This window comes from Uranotaenia lowii, chromosome 2 (assembly GCF_029784155.1).
Source record: "Uranotaenia lowii strain MFRU-FL chromosome 2, ASM2978415v1, whole genome shotgun sequence".
Classification (NCBI taxonomy): domain Eukaryota; kingdom Metazoa; phylum Arthropoda; class Insecta; order Diptera; family Culicidae; genus Uranotaenia; species Uranotaenia lowii.
Window position 1 is genome coordinate 30,125,657 of NC_073692.1, and position 23,125 is coordinate 30,148,781.

The window sequence follows — 23,125 nt, forward strand, 5'->3', positions numbered from 1 at the left end:
ATATAGAAATGAGAAACACGAAATAACTCTGTAACAATCGATAGAGCAACACGATCGCTTATGATGACCTGACGAGATAATGTTCAATAAAATTTATCTTTAACCTGGAAGCAAACCAAGTGGTTTTATTTTTGTATTCGATTCCAACATTCTGTAAGGACTTTGAGGCACAGTGGAGCCGAATCAAAAGCCGGACGGGACATTTGAAGACGTCGACGAAATTACGGATTTGAAAGCCAAGCTGAAAATCACCTTACTGGTGAATGCATCCCTGTACACCCATATCGAAGATGCGGAATCGGCTCACTACGAAGAAGAGACCTACGCTACTGTCGTTAGGTATAGTTCACTGCGATATCTCTTCGTCCTAGCCGCGAGGTACAATCTGGAGCTCGACCAAATGGACGCCGTGACCGCGTTCCTTGAAGGAAACTTCCACGAGGAAATATACATGGAGCAGCCGATGGGATTTACGGAAGGAACGAAGATGTGTAAGCTGAATAAAGCTTTGTACGGGCTTGAACAATCAAGCCGAGTGTGGAACCAGAAACTCGTCGCAGCGCTGAAAGGGTTTGCCTTGGTTTCGACGATGTACGATCCTTGCGTTTACGTGGATGTAGATGGCAATACACTTCTCATCGTTGTAATCTACGTTGATGACATTATCCTGTTGTCAAACAAACGGGCCAAAATGGACAAGCTGAAGGATCAACTAAGCAGCAATTTTCGCATGAAGGACCTGTGTACTGCGAATCACTGTCTAGGCATCCGCATTCAAAGGACGGCGGATGGAATTACACTGGACCAGGAAGCGTACATGGAGTCGGAGCTCAAGAGGTTCGGCATGGTAAACAGCAAGCCCGTGAAAATCTCCATGAACACAAGCGAGAGGTTGTCAAACGAGATGAGCACCAAAACCGAACATCTGATCTAATCTACGTGAGAACGGAGGAGCAAATGGCCGACGGGTTAACCAAACCTTTACAATCAACGAAATTTGAAATCAACCGAAGCAGTATGGGCATTACTACAGTGAGGGGCAAAATAAAGTGTCCAAACTATTTTTTTATCATTTCTTTCATTTTTCTGGTTGAAATTCACCGGAAACACATCGTAATCATTTTTAAAATATTGTTTATTATGTTCTTTTTAATTTTTGTTAATGTGGCGCTGGTAAAAAAAGAAAGTTTTTCTGATAGAAAAAAAAAACAAATAATATTCCAAAAAAAAAAATGGGCAAAATAAAGTGTCCAACTCAAAAATGTATATAATTTCGATAAGTTTCCATCGCGAGGCCCTTCGAATTTGTTTGTTTTGTGTATTTTGACGTTGCATAAACAACTGGCTTGGCTCTGGAGTATTCAAACAGGTGTCTACATTCGAATAAGTTGTAAAATATGGAGAACGCATAAATTTCTGGTTCCATTCCGTTGTCCATCCGGAAACTGGTTGTTCGTGATGTGAATAACGGTCAAACGCACCGGGAAGTGGCCAAGAACTACGAAATCAGCAAGACAGCGGTATCAAAAATCATGAAGAAGATGAAAACGTTCTTATCGGAGATGGATCGCTCAGGAAGAGGACTGAAGCCCAAGACAGATGCCAGAACGGACAAGAAAATCATTCTTGAAGTGAAGAAAAAAGCAATAATAACGATCCGGCAGATACAGGAAGAGCTCAAATTTTCGGTATTGCGTTGTACTATCCGTCGCCGCATCCATGCAAAGGAGTACCATAGAAAGATCGCAGTGAGAAGGCCTTTCATCAGCCAGGTGAATAAGGCTAAGCGGCTCAAGTTCGTCAAGGAACACGCCGATAAACGGCTCGAGTACTGGAAAACATTGTTGTGGCCGACGAATCCAAATACGAGCTATTCAACCGGAAGAAGCGGGATCATATGTGGCGCAAGTCGGGTGAGGAGCTCCAAGATCGCCATATCCAAAGAACAGTCAAGCACGGAGGAGGTAACGTGATGGTGTGGGGGTGCTTTTCTCGGGGTGGGGTGGGCAATTTGGTAAAAATTGACGGAATCATGACAGCTGAGTCATATTCCAATATCCTGCGGGAAAACCTCGAGGTACCCCTCATCAAGACGGGCCTCGAAGAGCGCTTCGTTTTACAGCAGAATAACGATCCGAAGCATACGGCCAATCTGATGAAGTCATTTTCCCGTTCCTGCCGCATAAAAGCCCTTGAATGGCCCCCACAAAGTCCTGATCTGAACCCCATCGAAAATCTGTGGGCCATCCTCGATGCTCTGATTGATAAGACTGGTGTGACAAATTAAAAATAATTATTTTGATGGCATGGAGCATGCGTGGGAGGAACTCGACCCACAACACTTGCACAACCTTGTTGAAAGTATACCGAAGCACTTGTAGGAGGTGTTGAAGGCCGAAGGAGGCCATACCCATTATTAAATAGTTCTTGTTTGCCTTCAGTTTGAATCAATTTGAAGCTGTACCGATCTGGACACTTTATTTTGCCCCTGTTTTTTTTGGAATATTAACTGTTTTTTTTTCTATCAGAAAAACTTTTTTTTTTTAACAGCGCAACATTAACAAAAATTGAAAAGAACATAATAAACAATATTTTAAAAATGATTACGATACGTTTTCGTTGAATTTTAACCAGAAAAATGAAAGAAATTGAAAAAAAATAGTTTGGACACTTTATTTTGCCCCTCACTGTACGTCTTCAGGAGGAGTGTTGAAATGAAGAAGTCGTAGCAAGCCAGATGAGTTGACTGGATCTGTTAGAAATTGTGCCCCGCATTTCGCCAACCGCTTGTCGAATAACACCTTAACCACCACTGCATACTATCCATCGTTACCTTAATCAGTCCCGGGAAAGCTGTTCTTGTCCATGCATTGTCCACAGCTCGTCACGGTCGATCGTGTCATATTCGGCTTCGAAATCGTTTAATGGATGGTGCGTAGGGACCCGATGTTCAAGGATTAGTTGTAGTGTGAGGATCTGGTCCATCGTAGACCATTTTTCTATGAAGCCGGCCTGACGACAAACCAAAAGTCCAGGAAATCAAAATATCGTTTGTTCTTCTGCGGTGAATCTGGTCGTCGAAAACATGATTGTGCGGCATGGCTTAAAATAACTCAAGAAGGAGACGGAGATTTTTCCCCTATTCCGATCAATACCAGGGCCTCGTTGGAAGCTTGCTGTATCTGACAGTGAACACGCGGCCTGACATCGGGATTTGCTAATAGATTCTCGGAAGGAAGGTGTCAAAATCAATCGAGGCAGACTGGACGGAGACAGAGCAAACCTTAACGAAACTGCGCATCTTATGCTTGATTTGGACGAGGATCCAGATGCATTAGCAGAATATGCTGACTCTGACTGGGCAAGCACGGTGCAAGACCGGAAATCGGTCTTTGGTTATCTGTTCAGGTTGGGTGGCGGAGCTTTCCGCGTAAATAAACTTGCGTGGTTCCTTCTTCAACCGAATCGGAATACATATCTGTGGTAACTGTGGTTGCGGAAACGCCTTTTTGACTTTGATGAACCGGTGAAAGGTCCAACTCGGATGAAAAAAGATAACAAGAGCTGCATCAAATTGGTGACCGGAAGCAGCGGGAAAAGAATCAAACACGTGCAAACAGACTATAATTTCATCAAAAACTTGACGGAACGCAAGGCGATCACTTGAGTATTGCCCAACAGAACATATGCTGTCGGACATTTTGACGAAACCGTTGAACCATGTCCGTTTTCAATAACTTCGAGCGAAAATCGGACACCAACCATCGGAGAGGACTGAAGAGGAGTGATGCAGTACACCGTAGCGATCAAGATATTACATACAACATACTTCAGTTGGCGTGTATAAAAGGGATTTTTTTTTAAATGAAACCAGGAAGATGATCGATTATCGGAAGTCAAAACGGAGAAGGGTTATATCAGATCAGGTGAACCAAACAAACAGAGATACGCGTGAAATAAAAATGCATGTTTTTTGAGACTGATCCCAAACTTCTAGCCGTTACAATATACTGCGGGGTAATTCCGAACTTTTGGACGATAACTTTAGTAGCTATTTTATTTATTTTAAGTACATTGCAAATTTTCTGCACAAAATTAAACAAATGTGTTTGATAAGTATGAAAAAAGGATTCGAATGCAACTCATATTTTGAAATTTGGTCCACCTCACCCTGAGATGATCGGGTTTGAATTTTAAGTGCAGTTTTCGGAAAATATCCTTACTTTAAGCTAAGTTCAGATAATATAAACTTAACATATAATTTTTCTAAAAACATACAAAGAAAGTTTTGCTTATGATCTTTCGAATGAGATCGAAACAATTGCATCAAAATTTTCCCAAACTTTTGGCCGGCAGTGTATAACGTAAGGAACTGAAAAAGGCATTTAAACAATGTTGCAAAATTTATAGAACAAAAATGCAGGCCAAACGCTTCAGTGGAACAAAGAGTCGTATGTTGTATCACATAGATTAAAATTTTATTTGAATTGAAGAAACTATCTTTTAATATTTCGAAAAAGCTGACAGCTCACTCAAATTATTTTTTTTTGAACGGTAGTGCATACAAAATGCATATGTTTAGGCATTTAGTGCACTTGCACCCTTCTGACACCAAAGGATTATACTTTTAGGCTGATTTCATTAGAACGTATACATTTTTGTCAGTTGAAAACAACATCATCTAGCTCCGACTAGGATTTTCTACTGGTTCTGACCAGAATAATCCTAAGTCTCCAGATAGAGAAGTGATGAAAATAGATTCAGGTGTAACTTCGTCAGCATGAAAATCTCATTGTTATGTAAGTATACAAAAAATTCTAAAATATTTTTTTATGGCAAATTTAGATAATGCTAATTGGGATAAAAGGCAAATACAAAACGCACTTAAAAATAATTTTTTGGCAAATATATCTAAGAAAAATCTCTCGGATGAAAGCTCAAAGGATTCAGAGTTTTCGACAGGCTCTGATCATGATGTCACATACTATCCCACGGAACAAAATGAAACTTCTAAAAGTTCAGATGAGACGTTGCGACAGGTAGTTTATAAAAAATTACATTAAGTCTTTGAAGGAATATTTACATAACTTTTACGGAAAGAGAATTTTTATAATAAGACCATCTCTGGGTCGCAATTTAAAAATATAATAAGACCAAACAAAGAAAAATTAAACATCCACGGTTCTTCTGGAGAATCAGAAGTTGCTGCTGCTGCAGTTGCTAGCGAGAATGAGTCCATTCCTGGAGAGTCAACTGGCCATTCATCTAGACCCCAAAAACGCCAACGAAATCAGGCAGTCTGGATACTCATCTTGCGAAAAAAGCTACGAATCCAAGGGGAAGCGTACGTTGGTTCTACCGGAAAAAGCGACCAGCTAAACAGTTAATTTCAATGAATGAACACATATGCATTCTTGTGTATCCATTAAGGAAAAAGAGAGATTGAAAGTTTTCAACAAATTCTGGGAATTAGGATAGTGGAACGGGGCTTGTGATATAGCTCAGTTGGCAAGTCTGTTGTCTCCTGAGCCGATGTCCGCGAGTTCGAGCCCAAGAGCAAACATCGAACACAGTTGTACCGGATAGTTTTTCAATAACGATCCGCCAACTGTAACGTTGATAAAGTCGCGAATGCCATAAAGATGGTAAAACGACTATAATCGAAACAAAAAAAAAGGATAGTGGAACATGCAAACCTCGTTCATTAGGAGTTGCATAGAAATTTAAAGCCCGAAAACGCAGAAAACTAAATGTGTGAACAAAAACAAAACATCTAGAATCATACTGAAAATACTCGTTACATACAGGTTCCAAAAGGATGCTATCATATTGTTTGGAGTCAGAGGGGTGCAAGTGTCATTCTTGGGATCAGAAGGGTGCAAGTGAAAAATATCAATAAAAGTAGTTCGCCCACAGAGAACAGACGTACAAGCTAGCCCACGAAACTTGTGTAAAAATCCCAACACCCTTTTTGAACTAGTTTTTGTTTTTTGGCTACGATTACGCCTTTTCGAAAACTGGACACTTTAAAGTTGATTTGTAACTCTTGAACGGCACAATAGATGGCACTGTTTGCAGTCAGTTTCTAACGTATTTTTTGGTGATAGCATTTGAAATTTTACACACTTTTTTGATGGTTTTTTGTTCGAGCTTGTACGTCTGTTTTCTGTGGTTCGCCGTTTTAACATAAATATCGCAAAAACTTTGGTTTTTCTTTCAGAATCGTTCATTTTAGATCTCATGAGACACACTCCATCGAAAATTTAGCAGAAAAATTGATTCGATAATTTTGATTTAGAAAAAAACTTTGAGGCCCGTTTTCCAGGGCTGGTAGCGGTTTGACTATGAAAAAGTAGGGACTTTAGTGACCAAAATTTGAAAAATAGTGACCAAATAGTGACTTTGAGGACCGAAAAAAGTGACCAAATTGTGACTATGTAGAATGAAAAACGTAACTTTGAAGTACAAAAAATGTGACCAAATCAGGCCCGAGCGAAGGATCCGTCCATGGGGATCCGTCCGTCGGGATGGATTTCGAAATTCAATTTTAGATAAAAATAATAACAGTACCAAAAATAAAAAATTGAAAAGGAAAGGGTTTTCTTACACCGTTTGTCACTCATGTTCAACACACAAACTAAAAAAATGACTGATAAACCAAATTTTGGAAACATATTACAATGAATGTTTCAAATTTTCGATAAGTCAAGAAAGTAAGAAATAAATTAGTTTCAAAATAATTTCTTAGCAAATTTAAAATTTTAAAAAATTCGAATTATAAAATAAATGTCCATTCTTGTACAAAACTTACCATGAGTAGATGTTGGGAAAATGATAATAATTGTTAATTTTTATTCATCTAAATTTTAAATTCTTTTCTTCCTTTTCAACTGGAAGTTTAGAGAGAAATTCCGCTGTAATTTTTTAATTTGAACAAAAAATATTTAATCACGATTTAAAACCTGAATTACCGAATACTGAATAAAAAATGAATTTTGAACAGAATTTATTCAATGTTCGATGGTTTAATTTAATTTGATAAAAAGAAGAATATATTTACAATTATTTTAGTGGCAGTAATATAAACCAGACATAAAACCTTTAATAAAGTAAAATCATCCAGTTATAAAAATTTCATTTTTGAAGCTTAAATAATAACTTCATGTTCAACTACACTGACAAAGAAATGTTAGAAAATGAGTAATTACGTGAATGATAAAAACTGATGAAAAATTGAAAATAATGAATTCAAAACTTTTGTTAATATAATATAATAAAATTAATATTGAAAGCACAAATCAAATACAAAGTTAGTTAACACTGCGTATTAAAATTTATTTTTAAAGTTGCTACTTAGAACAATTTTTCAAACTTTTAAGATTAATTTAAAAATCATGATCGATCCAAAAAACATGATTTCATATAAAAAAATATTAATAAAAAGTTTTTAAATTTTCAATCGCAGGTTTTTAAGCTTTAAATTACAAGCTCTGAGTTTTTTGTCTCTTTTGATTAAAATATTGGGTCCTAGAAAAAGAACAGAAGGTTGCAATTATGTTTCATTATTAAAAATTTGGAGTTACAGGCTTATGGTTGAAGAACAAGAAAATTCAGAATTAAAAAACAAGGAAACAATTTGAAAATTGAAAAAAAAACTGTACAATAAACTTCGGTAAATTGATTTGAAAATTGAAAAAAAAACAATATGGAAACAAACAAGATTAGTTTTTAAAAACATTTCAGGAAGAGTTTTTTCAATAAACATGTTTCACCATAACCATTTTGGTGCTTATTTTTTTTAAACTATTGATTTGGTAAATAGTGTCCTAAACTAGAAATTTTGTCAAATTCGGCTGAACACATTTAGTTTTGGTGATAAAGAGTTTATTACTAGTAAAATCAAACATTGATAGATAACTGATTATGGAAAAATATCATTACAAGTATTTTTGACATCACAGCAGAAAGTGTAAAAAAACTTGATTCTATTTAAAGCTCATCAATTCATATTAAACTTTTTTTTGTAAATTTTGTGGCCTTGTATAAATTTTTAAAACCCCTTTTTTAAGTATTCAGAAGAACAAAAAACACGAAATAAAATTGAGTCTGAAATTGTTTTTTTAAGAATATTTCATATCAACATAACATTTGTTATGACATAAAAGATTTTTTTAATTAAAAAAATGGTTCGTTTCAATCTCTCTATCTTAGTTACACTTCTTAATAAAAACCCATTCTAAAGACGAGATAAGGTTTTTGTATATCAGGTTTTGAGTTCCAATACAAAAGGTTGATTGAACTAAAAATTAAAATCTACAATATCTCAAGCCAATGGTGATTCATGCCGAAATTCCGCCGGAGGCGAAAAAAATTTCTTACTGACTGATGTAATTTACCGTTACTACCGTCAATATTAACACGCGCAATTCAAATTACTCTTTCATTGGTTTATTTTCGGTGAAAAAAGTGACTTTGGTGATAAAAGTGACCATTTTTTGGAAAATAGTGACTTTAGTGACCAAATGATGAAAAAAGTGACTTTTTAGTGACTGACCCAAAAAAAGTGACCAAGTCACTAAAAAGTGACTCGCTACCAGCCCTGCGTTTTCTCGAAATCATCATTTCGGCACTTGCACCCCTCTGATCCTAAGCGCCTCATATATATAAATCAGATCGATAGAATAGATCAATAACTGTGCAAATCAATGATCGTATCTTATCATATAACGATTATGATGAACTATTGACCATATTCATATATTCATAAGCTGTAATTCTGTTGTTAGTTTAGATATTCTAAGAAACATTAAACTCTAAATGCTCTTATAAAATATGATTTAAATAGATAAAAATGGTAAAATTGAACGGCTACTTCGAAATAAGCCTACAATATGCGATGCAACATAACGCTGGGCGAAACTCCCAAAATAGATTTTTTGTATCACCACCCCATCAAGCCAGATGATTGATAGCTGAACAAGCAAAGGGGTAGTAGAAACATAATAAAGCGTATCACCGTGTGTGGCAAAAGTACGTACGACAGTATTAAATAAGCAGTAGGGAGCAGTGGAGAGACGGAAAAAACAAAACAACTCACTGCCCATCCATCTTGACTTGGATAAAGACGGTTCTTTCCAGCCGCCGAGTATTTTAGTAATGTCCAAAACTATTTTCGTAACAGGATTCGGACCATTTGCTGGCCACGAAGAGCGGAACGCCAGCTGGGAAGCGGTAAAACTGCTCCCCGACAGATATCTGTACAAAGGAATTAACTATGTGGTAAGAAAGTTGGAAATTCCAGTTACTTACGAAGCAGTGAACGCCGTTGTGCCGAAGATCTGGAATGAAAAACCGGCGGTAGGTTTGAGCTTCCGATTCTATCGATAGTGGTGAATAATGTCGTCGTATGTCTTGTAGCTCGTTATCCACGTTGGGGTGCATGGACGAATCGAAACCATTAATTTGGAGAAATGTTCCTACACGTCTGGCTACTGTCGGCCCGATTTTTCCAACAAATGTTTGCCCTGCGATAAGATAACATTAGCGAATGGTGGTGCCAAGTGTGATTTGCTGGAAACAAACCTGGACGTGGAATCTATAGCTTCCGAACTGAGCATGGTGCGTTGCTGTTGCTCGACCGAAGTCGGTAACTACCTGTGCGGATACATCTACCTCAAATCGTTGGACTTTGATCGCGATCGGTCACTGTTTATCCATGTGCCGGATATCAACAGACCGTACAGCTCGGCCCAGACGCGAGACGCCATCGCTCAAGTTATGGACCGTTGCATCCGTCAGTTGGACGGCAAAGGATTGCTTTGAACCTTTGAATGTTGTACTGGACGTTCGGATTAAATAATGCTACATTGTACTAACACCGGATTTTGTTTGATATTATTTTAACTTCTAATAAAGATGTACTGATTTTATCTAACCACTTTTACGACCTCGTCTTTTTGGCTTTTCAACGGGTGTTAAGTTTTGTAAAGCGCTTTCTACAACTTTGACCATTTCCTCTTGAGTTGTGTTGTTAGTTAGATTCAACTGGAAAGTATTTAAAGAATTAGGAATGGATCGATTAGGAAATTAAAAAATTACATACCGTTATACTTTTAACTTGCATTTGTTCCAGCAAACGCAACTTCAATTTCATAAATCCGCTTATCGTTTGACCATCCGTCAGTAGATATGGTTCGTCCAAAACTTCAACAGTTATTTGTTCACCATTCTCCAATTTTACCAAAAGGCCAGCAATATTCAAGAACTTGATTGGGACATTAAATCTTACCTCCGCAATCTTAAGTCGGTTTTTCGCTTCGTCTAAGCAAGCTTTCACTTGTAGCAATCCATCGCGCGATTTAACTAGATACTCGGGACATTCTCGTGCTAGTTCAAACGCGTTTGGCATAGGAAGTTTTGAAATAATTTTAAAAGCTTCTGGTCGTTCGATTTCGGCACATGCCAGGAGAAGATCCTTCCGGGACTCAACCTTTGGCTGACCGCGCTTAAAATGCTGTGCCGATAGTCTATCACCAAAAACGGAAGCCAGAAGATCGACTGAGGGATGGCCAATCATCCACAGCGACAGACATGTGTCCACCAGGGTATCCGGCATGAAACGATACTCTTCGGCGTCAATTCTCCGATGGATATCCTCAAGCAAATCTTTGGGATCCAATGATAACCGCTGAATATCGATACCAAGCGTGGCACAGCTCCAAAGATATGTGGCTACATCCTTGGCTCTACAGTTCTGGGCGAGCGGATCTGAGGGCGGATTCAAGATCGTCTCTTCCATGCGTTTGCTTCCTTCAGCCAGAAATAGCTCAGTGAGGTCATCGTCTTTGATGTGATTATCGGCGACATAGGCAAACAGGTGCGATAGACCTCTGAAGTCGAGATCCTTCGGGCAAGATTGGATAAGCGTTCTGCAGTGGGGAAATGTATGAAATAAATTTATTCATTCTAAATCTGAAATCGAAACTACTTACCGAATCCTCTCCACTATCGCATCCGATTTCAATCTGTTCATACGCGCACATTTGACTAGAGTTACCAACAATGCCATATCACCTTTATCGTCGAAACGCTCGATCTCTTGCTGCAATCGATTGCGAAACGATTCATCCTGAATCCTTACACTAGTTTTATAGCTGGCATTGGCGAGCATCACAAAGTCAAATAGTTCTAGCTGATCCGTTAGAAATCGAGATAGATGTTCAGCCAGAAATTGATCCATCATTCGGCTTCCAGCAGCGTTTTTCTTCCAAAGGCCGATGAAAAATAGCAAACTCATAAAATCTTTTTCATTTGGATTGCTACTGAACAGCTCAACGAGACGGGGCATCGCCAAACGATATGTTTGCAGCTTTGTTATTTTATTGGGTAAAAGATACATAAACCCATGGAGAAGACCCAATAGTTCGTTAAATGTTGCCTCCGGCACCCGTGATTCGGCTTCTTCATCCAACGAGTTCAAAACGTCGGTCAGCAAACGAACGTCGGCTTTTCCACGGAAGTCCGCCGTTAAACAAATAAGCTTTCCTAGGTCGTGAGTAGTGACCGATTTCAATTCCTTCAGAAAGTGCTTCGGATTGTAAATCGGATAGAAGGAAGAATACTGCAAATTGTATTGGGTAGGATCGGTAAAATCTCTCTTGTTGAGAGCAATGTGCCTCGAAAAACGGTGTATCAAGGTTCCGGCTTCACCGTCCGATTTTTCAAACTGGAATTCGCGCGGGTGGAATGTGCTGTAGAGAGCCGTCTGAGAAGCTAGAACCGGGTTTCTCCAATGGCTCGGCTTCACAAGAGGCCGGATTGCGCGCGTTATAGTTTGAAACATTTTGCACTAATTTCTTTCTGATTTTCGGCGAATTAATAAGAACTAGAATAATCAATTAAAAATTACCTGTTCTATGATCGTTGCACAATAAATCACTGAAAATGCAAAGAAAACTGCGACAGTTTCCATGGCTTGTTTACAAATAATGCATTTTCCACGTGCGAGGATCACACACTGAAAACAAAAAATAGCCATAACCAAGGAATATTGAAAGAAGGTATCACTCTAGGCCGCTACAACCCAAAACCAAGTTGTAAAGCCGCAAAATCGGATGAAACTGGCTCCCGACGAAATTAAGTTCGACGGGGTTTTCTCAAACTTGAGAATAGACGTCATTCTCGCAACTTAATTTTGGGGTGTTGTCATTCGGCCGGGTTTTGTTATTGTTGCTTGAACCAACCTACCATATCAAAAGGGCATATGAATTTTTGGTGAATAAAATTTGCTATTTTTTGTTTATTTTTATTTGAATAAAACTTGCATTTACAAAAATACAATTCATTGCAATCAGTAATAAACAACTCTTTGTAATCCTTGAGTTTCTAAGTTCTTAGAACTTAGCTATTTACTTAGCCTGATGGATGCTGCCGGAAGATGATCTCCAATTCATATATTTACAAAGCAAAAGTGGCAACCGAGAAATTACCAAACGGTTTAGAAACTGGTTTTGCTTACTTTATATTGGGCATGTTTTCCTGTTCATCAGCGTATTTACCATAACCAGAGCCTATCGGTACGGTAGGTCGGTCACTCTGAAAAACTGAAGGAAATTCCAGTCAGGAAAACGATAACAAAGTCAACTATGATCAATATTACCTTTAGAACTATACACTTTCAACACGTATCGATTATGATAATCTTCTGTGATCCAGAATTCACACGGGTCCATTTCTTAAAGAAGTTCCGGCACCGAAATTTTAAAAGAATATTATAAAATAATAGTCAGGCTCCCAGTTGCAATTGGTCTTGAAGGAAGCTTCCTACCATTGCCAAATAGAGATCCGTTTCGCATTCCGGTGTGATTGGAATCAATTCATCAATATTTTCATCCGCAGCCCAGACTGGTTCCAATATGTAAGCGAACTGAATGGCCATAGGCTTGTTCTCTTTGGTTACTCGTGTGGATAGCTCTTCAATGAATTTCAACCATACGGAGGCAGATCCGGATGTCATTCCGCTTGAAATTAAACGTTTTTGTTGACGACGTTTTCACCTTGATGTTCTTGTTTCCTGAAAAAGTTCGAAAATATATGTAATTAGAATCAACAATTGAAATAAATCCATCTTACCACAAAATTTAACAAAAAATCTGCCATGCGATCCGTTCGATACCATGAAAGTAAACAAAAAATATTTTGGGGCAGGCAGTTCAAGCAGCGAACTTTTATTTTGGGGTGTTGACCGCAGCCCAAAATTAAGAACGTCAACTTAACTTTGTTTTGATGCGGTGGCGTTCTTAATTTTGGGTTGTTTTGATTCTGAGATATAGTGCCGAGAGCCATATTGGATTTTTTTCGTGACGTCACTGTTGCCAAGCTGTCGAAGGTTTATACTGGTAGAACTCAAATTTCAATGTTAAACACATTAAAGAACTAAATTAAAATCCCATTTGATTCGGATTATGTTGTAAGGCCACTAGTTGATTGTGCTATGAGGTTTCTTTGTGTTTAATAGACTGCAGTGTGTATTATTCTTGAACTTGTTATTGAATGCACAGTCATGCTCTATGTGAAACGAGCAAAAATAATATTTTTCCCCTTTCAAAAGGTCTGATTGGTAGTTTATGGCAGTGCACCTCATCGTCATGATTTGAATCTAACAAGGTGTACCATATAAATTTCTAATTTAGAACAATTAACCCCAATAAAACCATTGCAACTTTGGTTTACTAAATTCCAATAAAAGATTGTGGTTGGATTCGAAAAATACTATTTTTGGTTATTTTATTTTATCAACGGTTCAAACCTAACTGATTTCAACATTTATAAGCAAAATTTTGAACTAATTATCAAGTTTTGTCAATTTGAGTTAGGATACCTCAGCAACTTCAATCGTCTGAATTAAAGCAAAACAATTACTACATTCAACTTTTTTAGTATCAGCCTTGAAGAACAATAATATTTCTAGAATTGTGAGCCTTCAAAGTTGAAAAAATCTTCAATTTTTTTTAATTGCTAACAAACATTGAAAAAATTCCATATAAATTCACAGATTATTGGCAACAGTGACGTCACAGGCGGTACTAATACTAAAGCAAGGCTGCCTCGGCACTACCTCCTTTAAATATTCCTTGGACCGTCTGTCCGTTTTTTGTACCGAGAGTTTTGGAGGTTAATTGTCCCGTCTCATCTGTACACGCTCAGCAAGTGTGCGTAAGAAATGTCAAAAACAACTCTATAGGCGTAACTTCACGTTCCAACAAAAATGCATCAACAGGAAGTTTCGCCCAATTGAATTTTATTAATTTTTTGAAAGTTTTAAGTGATTTTAAGATGAAACCGCGTTAATTAGGTAAAGTGCAATCGCGTACATCCGGAATGACCGTTAACTCGATTTGTTTACATTTGGCAGTTTCGCCCTTTTTAAATGTTACGCTAGAAATGAAATCTGTAATATCAAAACTTTAAAAACATTCATATAAATTATGATTTTTTTTTGTAGAATTCACATTATAGAATTTAATTTCTTGTCCCTCTCTCTGGATAAGAATATCAAGGAGAAATATGGATGCTTGAATGAATGAATGATACAGAAGATTCGAATCCAGGACACAAAATTATTTGAAAAACAGAACATGCAGAAACACCGAAAATGTTGGCCACTGTGTGATTATAATAATTCGGTAATGAATTTTGAAAAGGGCGAGTGTAACAAATGTAAACAAATCGAGTCATGAGCCGAGTGAAATAGTACGTTCAAAGAACTTCATTTTGATTGTTAAAAGTTACCTGAAGGATATTTGGTTTTCGAGAAATCAAGAAATCAAAATAACACTTTTTTTAGCGGTAATAGTGGCACATTCGCCTCAATTGAAATTGGATCCTGAATTATGATTCTATGAGTTCATCCAAAAGCATTTATAATTAAGTTAATGATTCTATGGATTCTAACATTAAATTAGTTTTAATAGATAATTGCCGTAAAAAAAGTTTTCCTTCCAAAGCCAAATTTGTTCAAAGCAACGACGCTATCTAATGGGGGGACCGAAAGGACACTGTTCGGATACAGGAAAAGGAAACAATTCGGCTGCGGTCTTATCATTAATTGTTACATATTTGTATTGTTGAAGGTTGACACAGTGCGCACTCACACAATTCTTCCTAAAGCGGAAGAGTTACAATTACAGTATGGTATGGTAGTAGATTAAACTTACCGCGCCGCACCCGACTTAGCCGATAAAGTTGACCACTACCATATGCAGGATCACATGGGCAAATATGAAATCGGCAAAACCACGCTCCGGCGAGATTCCGAGGAACTGAGTTTTGTTCTGCGGGTTCGATTGCAAACGGAGGCACACTGGAATGAGGAAATAAAGATTAAAACTTTTATTTTGAAGGCTGTGGAGCTAAATTCATTGATAAAAAATCTACAAATAATCTGCCAAATGGGAAGTATGCCAAATGGGAAGTGTGCCAAATGGGAAGTGTGCCAAATGGGAAGTGTGCCAAATGGGAAGTGTGCCAAATGGGAAGTATGCCAAATGGGAAATATGCCAAATGGGAAGTATGCCAAATGGGAAGTATGCCAAATGGGAAGTATGCCGAACGGGAAGTATGCCAAATGGGAAGTATGCCAAATGGAAAGTATGCCAAATATGTATACCAAACGGCATACGGTGTATGAAAGGTTTTAGGCTACCATTAGAATTATGTGATTAGAACTTCCTAAACAAAATCAAAACAATAATCGATAACATAATTCGGTATTATTGGAAATTAGAAGTCAAAGACGCAACCAGCTTACCTCCCAGCACGAAGCAGCTGACGGTGCTGATAAACCCGGCCAGGAACGAATTGAACGGGAACGTTCCGACCAGGCAGCAGTACACGAACTGGAAGATACCGGTCAGCAGGATGTACAGCAGGTAGGCGTCCACGATCTTTAGCTTCTTCGGGGTGCTTCCGGTGTAGTCGTCGTAGAACTTGACGAGGACGGTCTGGATGTTGGTCATGTTTGGAGATTAGAGGCGACTGGAACCGGTGCAGAAAACACGAAAACACGGAATGAAAATGCGGAACGCCGACGACGAAAGACACGTCGATGAAAACTCGGAAACAAAACTCGATATGTTTGACGCGTGTTGTTAGTAGGGCTGGGTGCTCGCGGTTGAAAATATCGACGATTTTTTTATTCTTATTAGAAAATCTAAAATATCGGAAACTTGTTTTGAAGGGTGTGTTGTTTTGTGATTTTGTTGTTTGGCTTCATTCTTCGCTCGCCGTTTGATCGTGTTGGATATCAGTGCTGTGCGGGTATTTATCGTATTTATGGTTTTTTTCCTCTCGTTTTTCAATGCCCGTATGAATTTCGATATCAGAAGAAAATAATCGGGCTTCTGGTCTCTGTGGGGGACACTTTTCTGTTTCTTTGATGATATTCGAATGACAGTGCCGTCTGTGGGAGTGATTAAAGTGAAAACAAAGTGTTGTGCAACTTGGAATGAAAATCTGCTGTGGGTAGAATTCTGAGCCCCAGCAACAATCTGCTGAATCCCCCAGAGGTGCAAAATCGATGGATGCAGTTCTATGACGATGTAGAGGAGTGCTGGCTGGCTGATGCTGTTTTTCGGGGTCATATCGCTAGTGTGTGAGTCAGTTTGCAAAACAAAGCAAATATACGGAGATTTGCTATCGTGAGTAATCCCGTTCAAGAAGTGAAATTTTATTCGAGAAAGGTATTATTCGGGTCTAGAATAACCAACTAAAGTGAAGACCAATAAGTGCCCTCAGAAAGTTGGATTATCGCTTCCTTGTAGCCGTGTCTCATTGAAAATTTGGGCTTAGTTTCCGGAGATGGAGGACTTTACACCTTTGATTAACTTACAGGTAAGACCGAAGCCTTATGTGGCCTTATTGACTATTAATAAAGTTACGTTTTTTCAAACCTTTCGGCTAGAAACAAACTTTTTATCTTCAATAAATAATAACCTGTTAAAGGATTTTCTATTGTGCTGAATTTTCAGCTTATTTAATATTAGAATAAAAATTCTGGAAGCATATTCTGACTCTGAATCCTGAGTTGAGTCTCAATTAGAAGTTTTGAGTCTGGATCTAAAATCTGTACCTCAAAAATGAATCTTTAATCTGAGTCTGAAATTGGAATCTGAAATCTGAATGAAGAAAAAAAAAGATAAAAAAAAATCTGAAATCTTAATCTGAAATTTGAATCTAAAATCTGAATCTGATATCTGAATCTGAAATCTGAATCTGAAATCTGAATCTGAAATCTGAATCTGAAATCTGAATCTGAAATCTGAATCTGAAATCTGAATCTGAAATCTGAATCTGAAATCTGAATCTGAAATCTGAATCTGAAATCTGAATCTGAAATCTGAATCTGAAATCTGAATCTGAAATCTGAATCTGAAATCTGAATCTGAAATCTGAATCTGAAATCTGAATCTGAAATCTGAATCTGAAATCTGAATCTGAAATCTGAATCTGAAATCTGAATCTGAAATCTGAATCTGAAATCTGAATCTGAAATCTGAATCTGAAATCTGAATCTGAAATCTGAATCTGAAATCTGAATCTGAAATCTGAATCTGAAATCTGAATCTGAAATCTGAATCTGAAATCTGAATCTGAAATCTGAATCTGAAATCTGAATCTGAAATCTGAATCTGAAATCTGAATCTGAAATCTGAATCTGAAATCTGAATCTGAAATCTGAATCTGAAATCTGAATCTGAAATCTGAATCTGAAATCTGAATCTGAAATCTGAATCTGAAATCTGAATCTGAAATCTGAATCTGAAATCTGAATCTGAAATCTGAATCTGAAATCTGAATCTGAAATCTGAATCTGAAATCTGAATCTGAAATCTGAATCTGAAATCTGAATCTGAAATCTGAATCTGAAATCTGAATCTGAAATCTGAATCTGAAATCTGAATCTGAAATCTGAATCTGAAATCTGAATCTGAAATCTGAATCTGAAATCTGAATCTGAAATCTGAATCTGAAATCTGAATCTGAAATCTGAATCTGAAATCTGAATCTGAAATCTGAATCTGAAATCTGAATCTGAAATCTGAATCTGAAATCTGAATCTGAAATCTGAATCTGAAATCTGAATCTGAAATCTGAATCTGAAATCTGAATCTGAAATCTGAATCTGAAATCTGAATCTGAAATCTGAATCTGAAATCTGAATCTGAAATCTGAATCTGAAATCTGAATCTGAAATCTGAATCTGAAATCTGAATCTGAAATCTGAATCTGAAATCTGAATCTGAAATCTGAATCTGAAATCTGAATCTGAAATCTGAATCTGAAATCTGAAATCTGAATCTGAAATCTGAATCTGAAATCTGAAATCTGAATCTGAAATCTGAATCTGAAATCTGAATCTGAAATCTGAATCTGAAATCTGAATCTGAAATCTGAATCTGAAATCTGAATCTGAAATCTGAATCTGAAATCTGAATCTGAAATCTGAATCTGAATCTGAAATCTGAATCTGAAATCTGAATCTGAAATCTGAAATCTGAATCTGAAATCTGAATCTGAAATCTGAATCTGAAATCTGAATCTGAAATCTGAATCTGAAATCTGAATCTGAAATCTGAATCTGAAATCTGAATCTGAAATCTGAAATCTGAATCTGAAATCTGAATCTGAAATCTGAATCTGAAATCTGAATCTGAAATCTGAATCTGAAATCTGAATCTGAAATCTGAATCTGAAATCTGAATCTGAAATCTGAATCTGAAATCTGAATCTGAAATCTGAATCTGAAATCTGAATCTGAAATCTGAATCTGAAATCTGAATCTGAAATCTGAATCTGAAATCTGAATCTGCAATCTGAATCTAAAATCTGAATCTGAAATCTGAATCTGAAATCTGAATCTGAAATCTGAATCTGAAATCTAAAAATTTTCATTCTTTGATTTTTTTTTAAATAGTTATTAAAAGTTTAAATGTGTCTATCAAATTTGTTCAGTAATGTTCTTCAATATTATGTTTTCGTCCTAAAATAACTCAGATTTTTACTGTGGTACTTCAAGTAGTAGTAATTTTTTTATGCTGAACTTATAGATCTCGTCGAATCTACCTAGAACAGTTACCCAATCTAAACCTAAACCTAAACATCTGTTGATGCATATCTGTTTTGCATCTCGATCGGATGATAAACGTTTTTTACTGATAAAACTAAAAAATTCAACTGAGCTTAAACTAAAACATTCATTTATCATGTTTAAATAATTTGATATTATATTTTAAAAACTAATTGTTTTGTTATAATTTTTCCTCCGACGTCGAATCAAAACCACCCTCCAGTAAACCCAAAGTCGTTTTCATCGATCGCAGCCAGTGCATTTTTCAGTGCTTCAGGGTTCAACGATCCGGATGATACCCGACCCTGCCTGGAAAGCGGAAAAGAAAAACTCATCTCAAAGGTCGACCGGCACGGCACACAAGCGAGTGGTCCCAGGAATCTTCGGGATAAATACTGGTGGAAACTTTTTCCTCCATCATCCATTTCACAATAAATAATTGGTACCGTACTTTTGCGGCAGGGCAATTACCCGGCAGCAGTTTTCTTATCCTGTTGGCTGCTTTGAAGCAACCTTACTTTTTTCCTGGGCCTCAGTGGGAGATAAAAAGCAGAGTACAATTTGCGCCGAAGGATAACCGGAGGAGAATCATCTTACTGGCTTGCTGCTAGCATAGCTTTTGCCGATATCCAACGAACCATATCGGTACAAAACGTGAAAACTGGGAGCAAGAGGTTTCTTTTAAGTAAGTTTTATGTTTGTATTTTTATTTTCTTTTTCTTTCACATACTTATTTCGCTTTTCCGCACTTTAGTTGTTAATCTTCCTAGCAAACGAACACCCCCGCCCGCCTTTCGATTCTGCAGGAAAAAAACAGCAATTGCACCGTACATTTCTTGAAAACGTGATTTGCATCTATAAGTGCACGACCAATTTTTTTAGAAGTACATTTTCTTTTACGTTTTTTTATGCTTTTTTATGTTTTTCTTTTAACTTACAAGGGTCTAGTTAAAAGTATTTTTTAACTATTTCTTAAGTCACGGATACGTTTTGAATTTTTGCACTTCATATTTTCACACATAAAGTTTTCACTGCATCTTGAAACCAATATCTATATCCCAGCCAATATCGAGAAAGATTTTTAAAAAATCAATACACTCTGTTGTGATCTGTATTCTCCAGATAAATAAACTAAATGAAATAGTTCTTGCAATTTAACTTGAAGGACTTGATTTTATTAATTTCAGACTGACCATTTTGACAGACTAACCAAAGTAATTCTATCGAGACATCCCCGATTACTTCGATCACAATCGAGAATTGGAAACTACCACACACTCGATAAACAACTCCGGAAACGTTTCGAATTCACAATACATATTCAATAAAATTTAAGACACTATTTAAAGTCACTCTCATTATAAGCTATAAAATATTGAATCATTAATTCCAGATTACGTATTGTGGAGCTTCAAAATTTATACGTACATAAAAAATCATTATTTTTAAATTCGATTCACACTAGGATATCATGTATGTATGTATGTATGTATGTATGTATGTATTTCTACCACCCAGGTAGCAAGGCACAGCCGGTAGCAGCGAGCAACTCTTGCTCTGTAATTTGTTCCAGACTCATCCGATTGATAAGTTCAAATGCCTTTGAATGGACTGTTCCAAAGGAGAAGAGATATAAGCAGAAGCGCTTATAGCTCTAGATGGGGAAAGGATTGAGTTGTCTCCATCGAAAGAACATAATAAACCTATCTAACATTTGAGTCGACCATTACAATGCAGAGCGCTCAGCTGGGTGGGGAGACGAGCCCGTCCTCAATTCACGATTCAGTGCTGGTGAGGTAGCCCAATGCTCTCCTCAAAAATCGCTTCAATCGGATGCCCGGATGGAACCCCCCCGAACCCCGAAATTTGATTTATGTTATATTTTATTTTATACAGTTAGATAGACAAGTTACCTTTAAAACCACCTGGAAATAAAATTTATATTAAGTTCATTAGTAAAATATTAAAAATCGTTTCTCAACCCCTTTCTTCAACCTTGGTTGGTAATTGCAGCACACATTAACACACACACTCATTTTAGGTTCAAGTTCATTCATTTTACATGTACATCTACATTGTCTTGTTTTTCCAATGCTTAAGTGATTGATTTTCTTCATCGGAGGAAGTTCCATCTGAGATTTCACTATGGGAGTTTTTATATATTTCTTCAGCTTTTCTTTTTAATTTCTCTTTGTCTTTTATTACTTCATCCAAATGCTCATCTACCTCATAGCCTATCTTCGAAAAGTCTGCTAACAGTGAATTCTTCCATGTAAAACTTGGTCTACCTCTCTTTTTCCTACGAGTATCCAAATTAAAAGCAATACTTAACGGGTGGTCATTTTCCCGTCTTCTGATGTGTCCATAATAACATATCCTTCCTACACTTACTCTTCTATTTATAGTCTTACCATCTAAAAGCTTCCTGGCATTAAATTTAGTGCCATCCGGTTTTTTGCAGTTCCTAAATATATTTAAAAGAATAAACTTTTCATAATCTGCCATAGAAACTCTGCTTTTTTTTAGTTAAAACTGCTACTTTGGTACCGTACAAAAGTGCTGGTGCTATTACAGTTTTGTATATCAATTTGCCTATCTCCCATGATGGTTTAAATGTCTTGCAAAAGTTGATGATAAATTTTGATATTTGCAATGCGCTTCGGCACCTATCTCTATTAGTCATCTTCCTATTAAGTGTAGAAGTTATGCAAACTCCTAAGTATTTAATTTTATCGCAAACCTTGAACTCCTTGCCATTCAAGGATATGCTTTGATGATATTGTGTTTTTGCATTAGGATGTCTGATAAGAACTTGACTTTTGTTGTTGTTTATAACAAGCCCTACTTTAGCTAACTCTTCTTCCACTGTACACAAAATCTCTTCTAATTCTGATTGATTAGATGAAATTATGAGTAAATCATCAGCAAAAGCCAATAGAAGGGGGAGTTGCAGGTTACCTAATCCAATCAATTTAAGATTTTTTACCTGTTGTTGTACTCTCAGAAGGACATCTTGCATAATGTAATTGAATAATAGAGGCGATAGTGGACATCCTTGCTTGATACCCATACCTCTTTTAACGCTGCTGGATAATTGATTTTCCCATAAAATTTGCGTCATTTCGCTTTTAACACAAGCAAGGACTCTGTCAATGAAGCGTGATGGTACTTTTAAATTCGCTACAACCTGTTCTAAACATTTTAATTTCACTGTATCAAAAGCTTTTTTGATATCTAATGCTAGCACGAACAAATTTTTCCCTCCATTCCAATGCTCTTCCATCACTCTTCTCGCAATGAAGATATGATCACTAGTAGATCTATTATTAGTAAATGCAGCTTGGTGCAATCCTACCTCTCCTGCATATATTCGAAGCTTGCTATCTAACCACCTAGCATAAATTTTGTATACAACGTTGCATAAAGATATTCTCCTGAAATCATCCGCATCTTTTGCACCAGATTTTTTTGGAATAGGAATCTGGACAGTTTGATTCCATTCCTGCGGAAGTTCGTTCTGTATGTAAGCTTCTTGGACGATTTCTATTAGAATTCGAACAGTGTCATCGTTCGCAAATTTAAGAAACTCCATGTAAACTTTATCAGATCCTGACGATTTCCCATTTGCTGAATTTCTTATTATTGTCTTTAACTCTTCAGGCGTTGGAGGACTTGGTAAAGGAATGAAATCATGTTCTTTACAAAATTCAATTTCTGGGCCCTCAAAAGATTTTAAAATATCTTCCCATGTTCTCAAACTAATCAGAGCGCTTTTTTTTTCTTCCTAGACTTGACATACCCTTTAAGATAACTATAAGTTTTTCGAATCCTTACTCCTGCATCAAAATCGTTAAGGTTGTTGAAAAAGTTCATGATTTCTTTTTCCTTGTGTTTTTTATTTGCTACACATAGTTCTTGCCTTCTGTTTGCTAGCCTGTGTTTATAGATTTCCATGTCAGGGTGTTTTTTGGTCCACTCCATAGCTTTCTTCAAACGGTT

The 23,125-nt window shown here is 36.9% G+C and overlaps 3 protein-coding genes and 1 long non-coding RNA gene across 4 annotated transcripts; 1 reads left to right on the forward strand and 3 right to left on the reverse strand.

Annotated features, from left to right (window-relative positions):
- Positions 1–9,035: 9,035 nt before the first annotated feature.
- Positions 9,036–9,943, forward strand: LOC129744781 (pyroglutamyl-peptidase 1). The gene is made up of 2 exons (XM_055737484.1): positions 9,036–9,357; positions 9,418–9,943. The coding sequence occupies exons 1-2, from the start codon at positions 9,157–9,159 to the stop codon at positions 9,820–9,822; spliced, it is 606 nt and encodes a 201-aa protein (XP_055593459.1). The 5' UTR covers positions 9,036–9,156; the 3' UTR covers positions 9,823–9,943.
- Positions 9,852–12,032, reverse strand: LOC129744780 (uncharacterized). Its single transcript, XM_055737483.1, has 3 exons — positions 10,992–12,032; positions 10,103–10,928; positions 9,852–10,044 (listed from the first exon to the last, which is right to left on the reverse strand). The coding sequence occupies exons 1-3, from the start codon at positions 11,840–11,842 to the stop codon at positions 9,931–9,933; spliced, it is 1,791 nt and encodes a 596-aa protein (XP_055593458.1). The 5' UTR covers positions 11,843–12,032; the 3' UTR covers positions 9,852–9,930.
- Positions 12,033–12,348: 316 nt separating this feature from the next.
- On the reverse strand, positions 12,349–14,012 carry LOC129744782 (uncharacterized). The gene is made up of 3 exons (XR_008736999.1): positions 13,132–14,012; positions 12,659–13,072; positions 12,349–12,602 (listed from the first exon to the last, which is right to left on the reverse strand). It is a non-coding gene; the product is annotated as an uncharacterized LOC129744782 (long non-coding RNA).
- A 1,077-nt stretch (positions 14,013–15,089) lies between these two features.
- LOC129748530 (dolichyl-diphosphooligosaccharide--protein glycosyltransferase subunit DAD1) lies at positions 15,090–16,136 on the reverse strand. The gene is made up of 2 exons (XM_055743185.1): positions 15,809–16,136; positions 15,090–15,361 (listed from the first exon to the last, which is right to left on the reverse strand). Exons 1-2 carry the CDS (start codon positions 16,014–16,016, stop codon positions 15,231–15,233), a joined length of 339 nt encoding a protein of 112 aa, XP_055599160.1. The 5' UTR covers positions 16,017–16,136; the 3' UTR covers positions 15,090–15,230.
- Between the last annotated feature and the right edge of the window lie 6,989 nt (positions 16,137–23,125).

Excerpts from the sequence above, each read along its gene's own strand:
- LOC129748530 (XM_055743185.1), bottom strand. The coding sequence starts at position 16,016 with ATGACCAACATCCAGACCGTCCTCGTCAAGTTCTACGACGACTACACC. Across the intron at positions 15,362-15,808 it reads CAGCTGCTTCGTGCTGGGAG|TGTGCCTCCGTTTGCAATCG; the intron begins GTAAGCTGGTTG and ends TCCTCATTCCAG.
- LOC129744781 (XM_055737484.1), top strand. The coding sequence starts at position 9,157 with ATGTCCAAAACTATTTTCGTAACAGGATTCGGACCATTTGCTGGCCAC. Across the intron at positions 9,358-9,417 it reads TCTGGAATGAAAAACCGGCG|CTCGTTATCCACGTTGGGGT; the intron begins GTAGGTTTGAGC and ends TATGTCTTGTAG.
- LOC129744780 (XM_055737483.1), bottom strand. The coding sequence starts at position 11,842 with ATGTTTCAAACTATAACGCGCGCAATCCGGCCTCTTGTGAAGCCGAGC. Across the intron at positions 10,929-10,991 it reads GCGATAGTGGAGAGGATTCG|AACGCTTATCCAATCTTGCC; the intron begins GTAAGTAGTTTC and ends TCCCCACTGCAG. Across the intron at positions 10,045-10,102 it reads TGCAAGTTAAAAGTATAACG|TTGAATCTAACTAACAACAC; the intron begins GTATGTAATTTT and ends AATACTTTCCAG.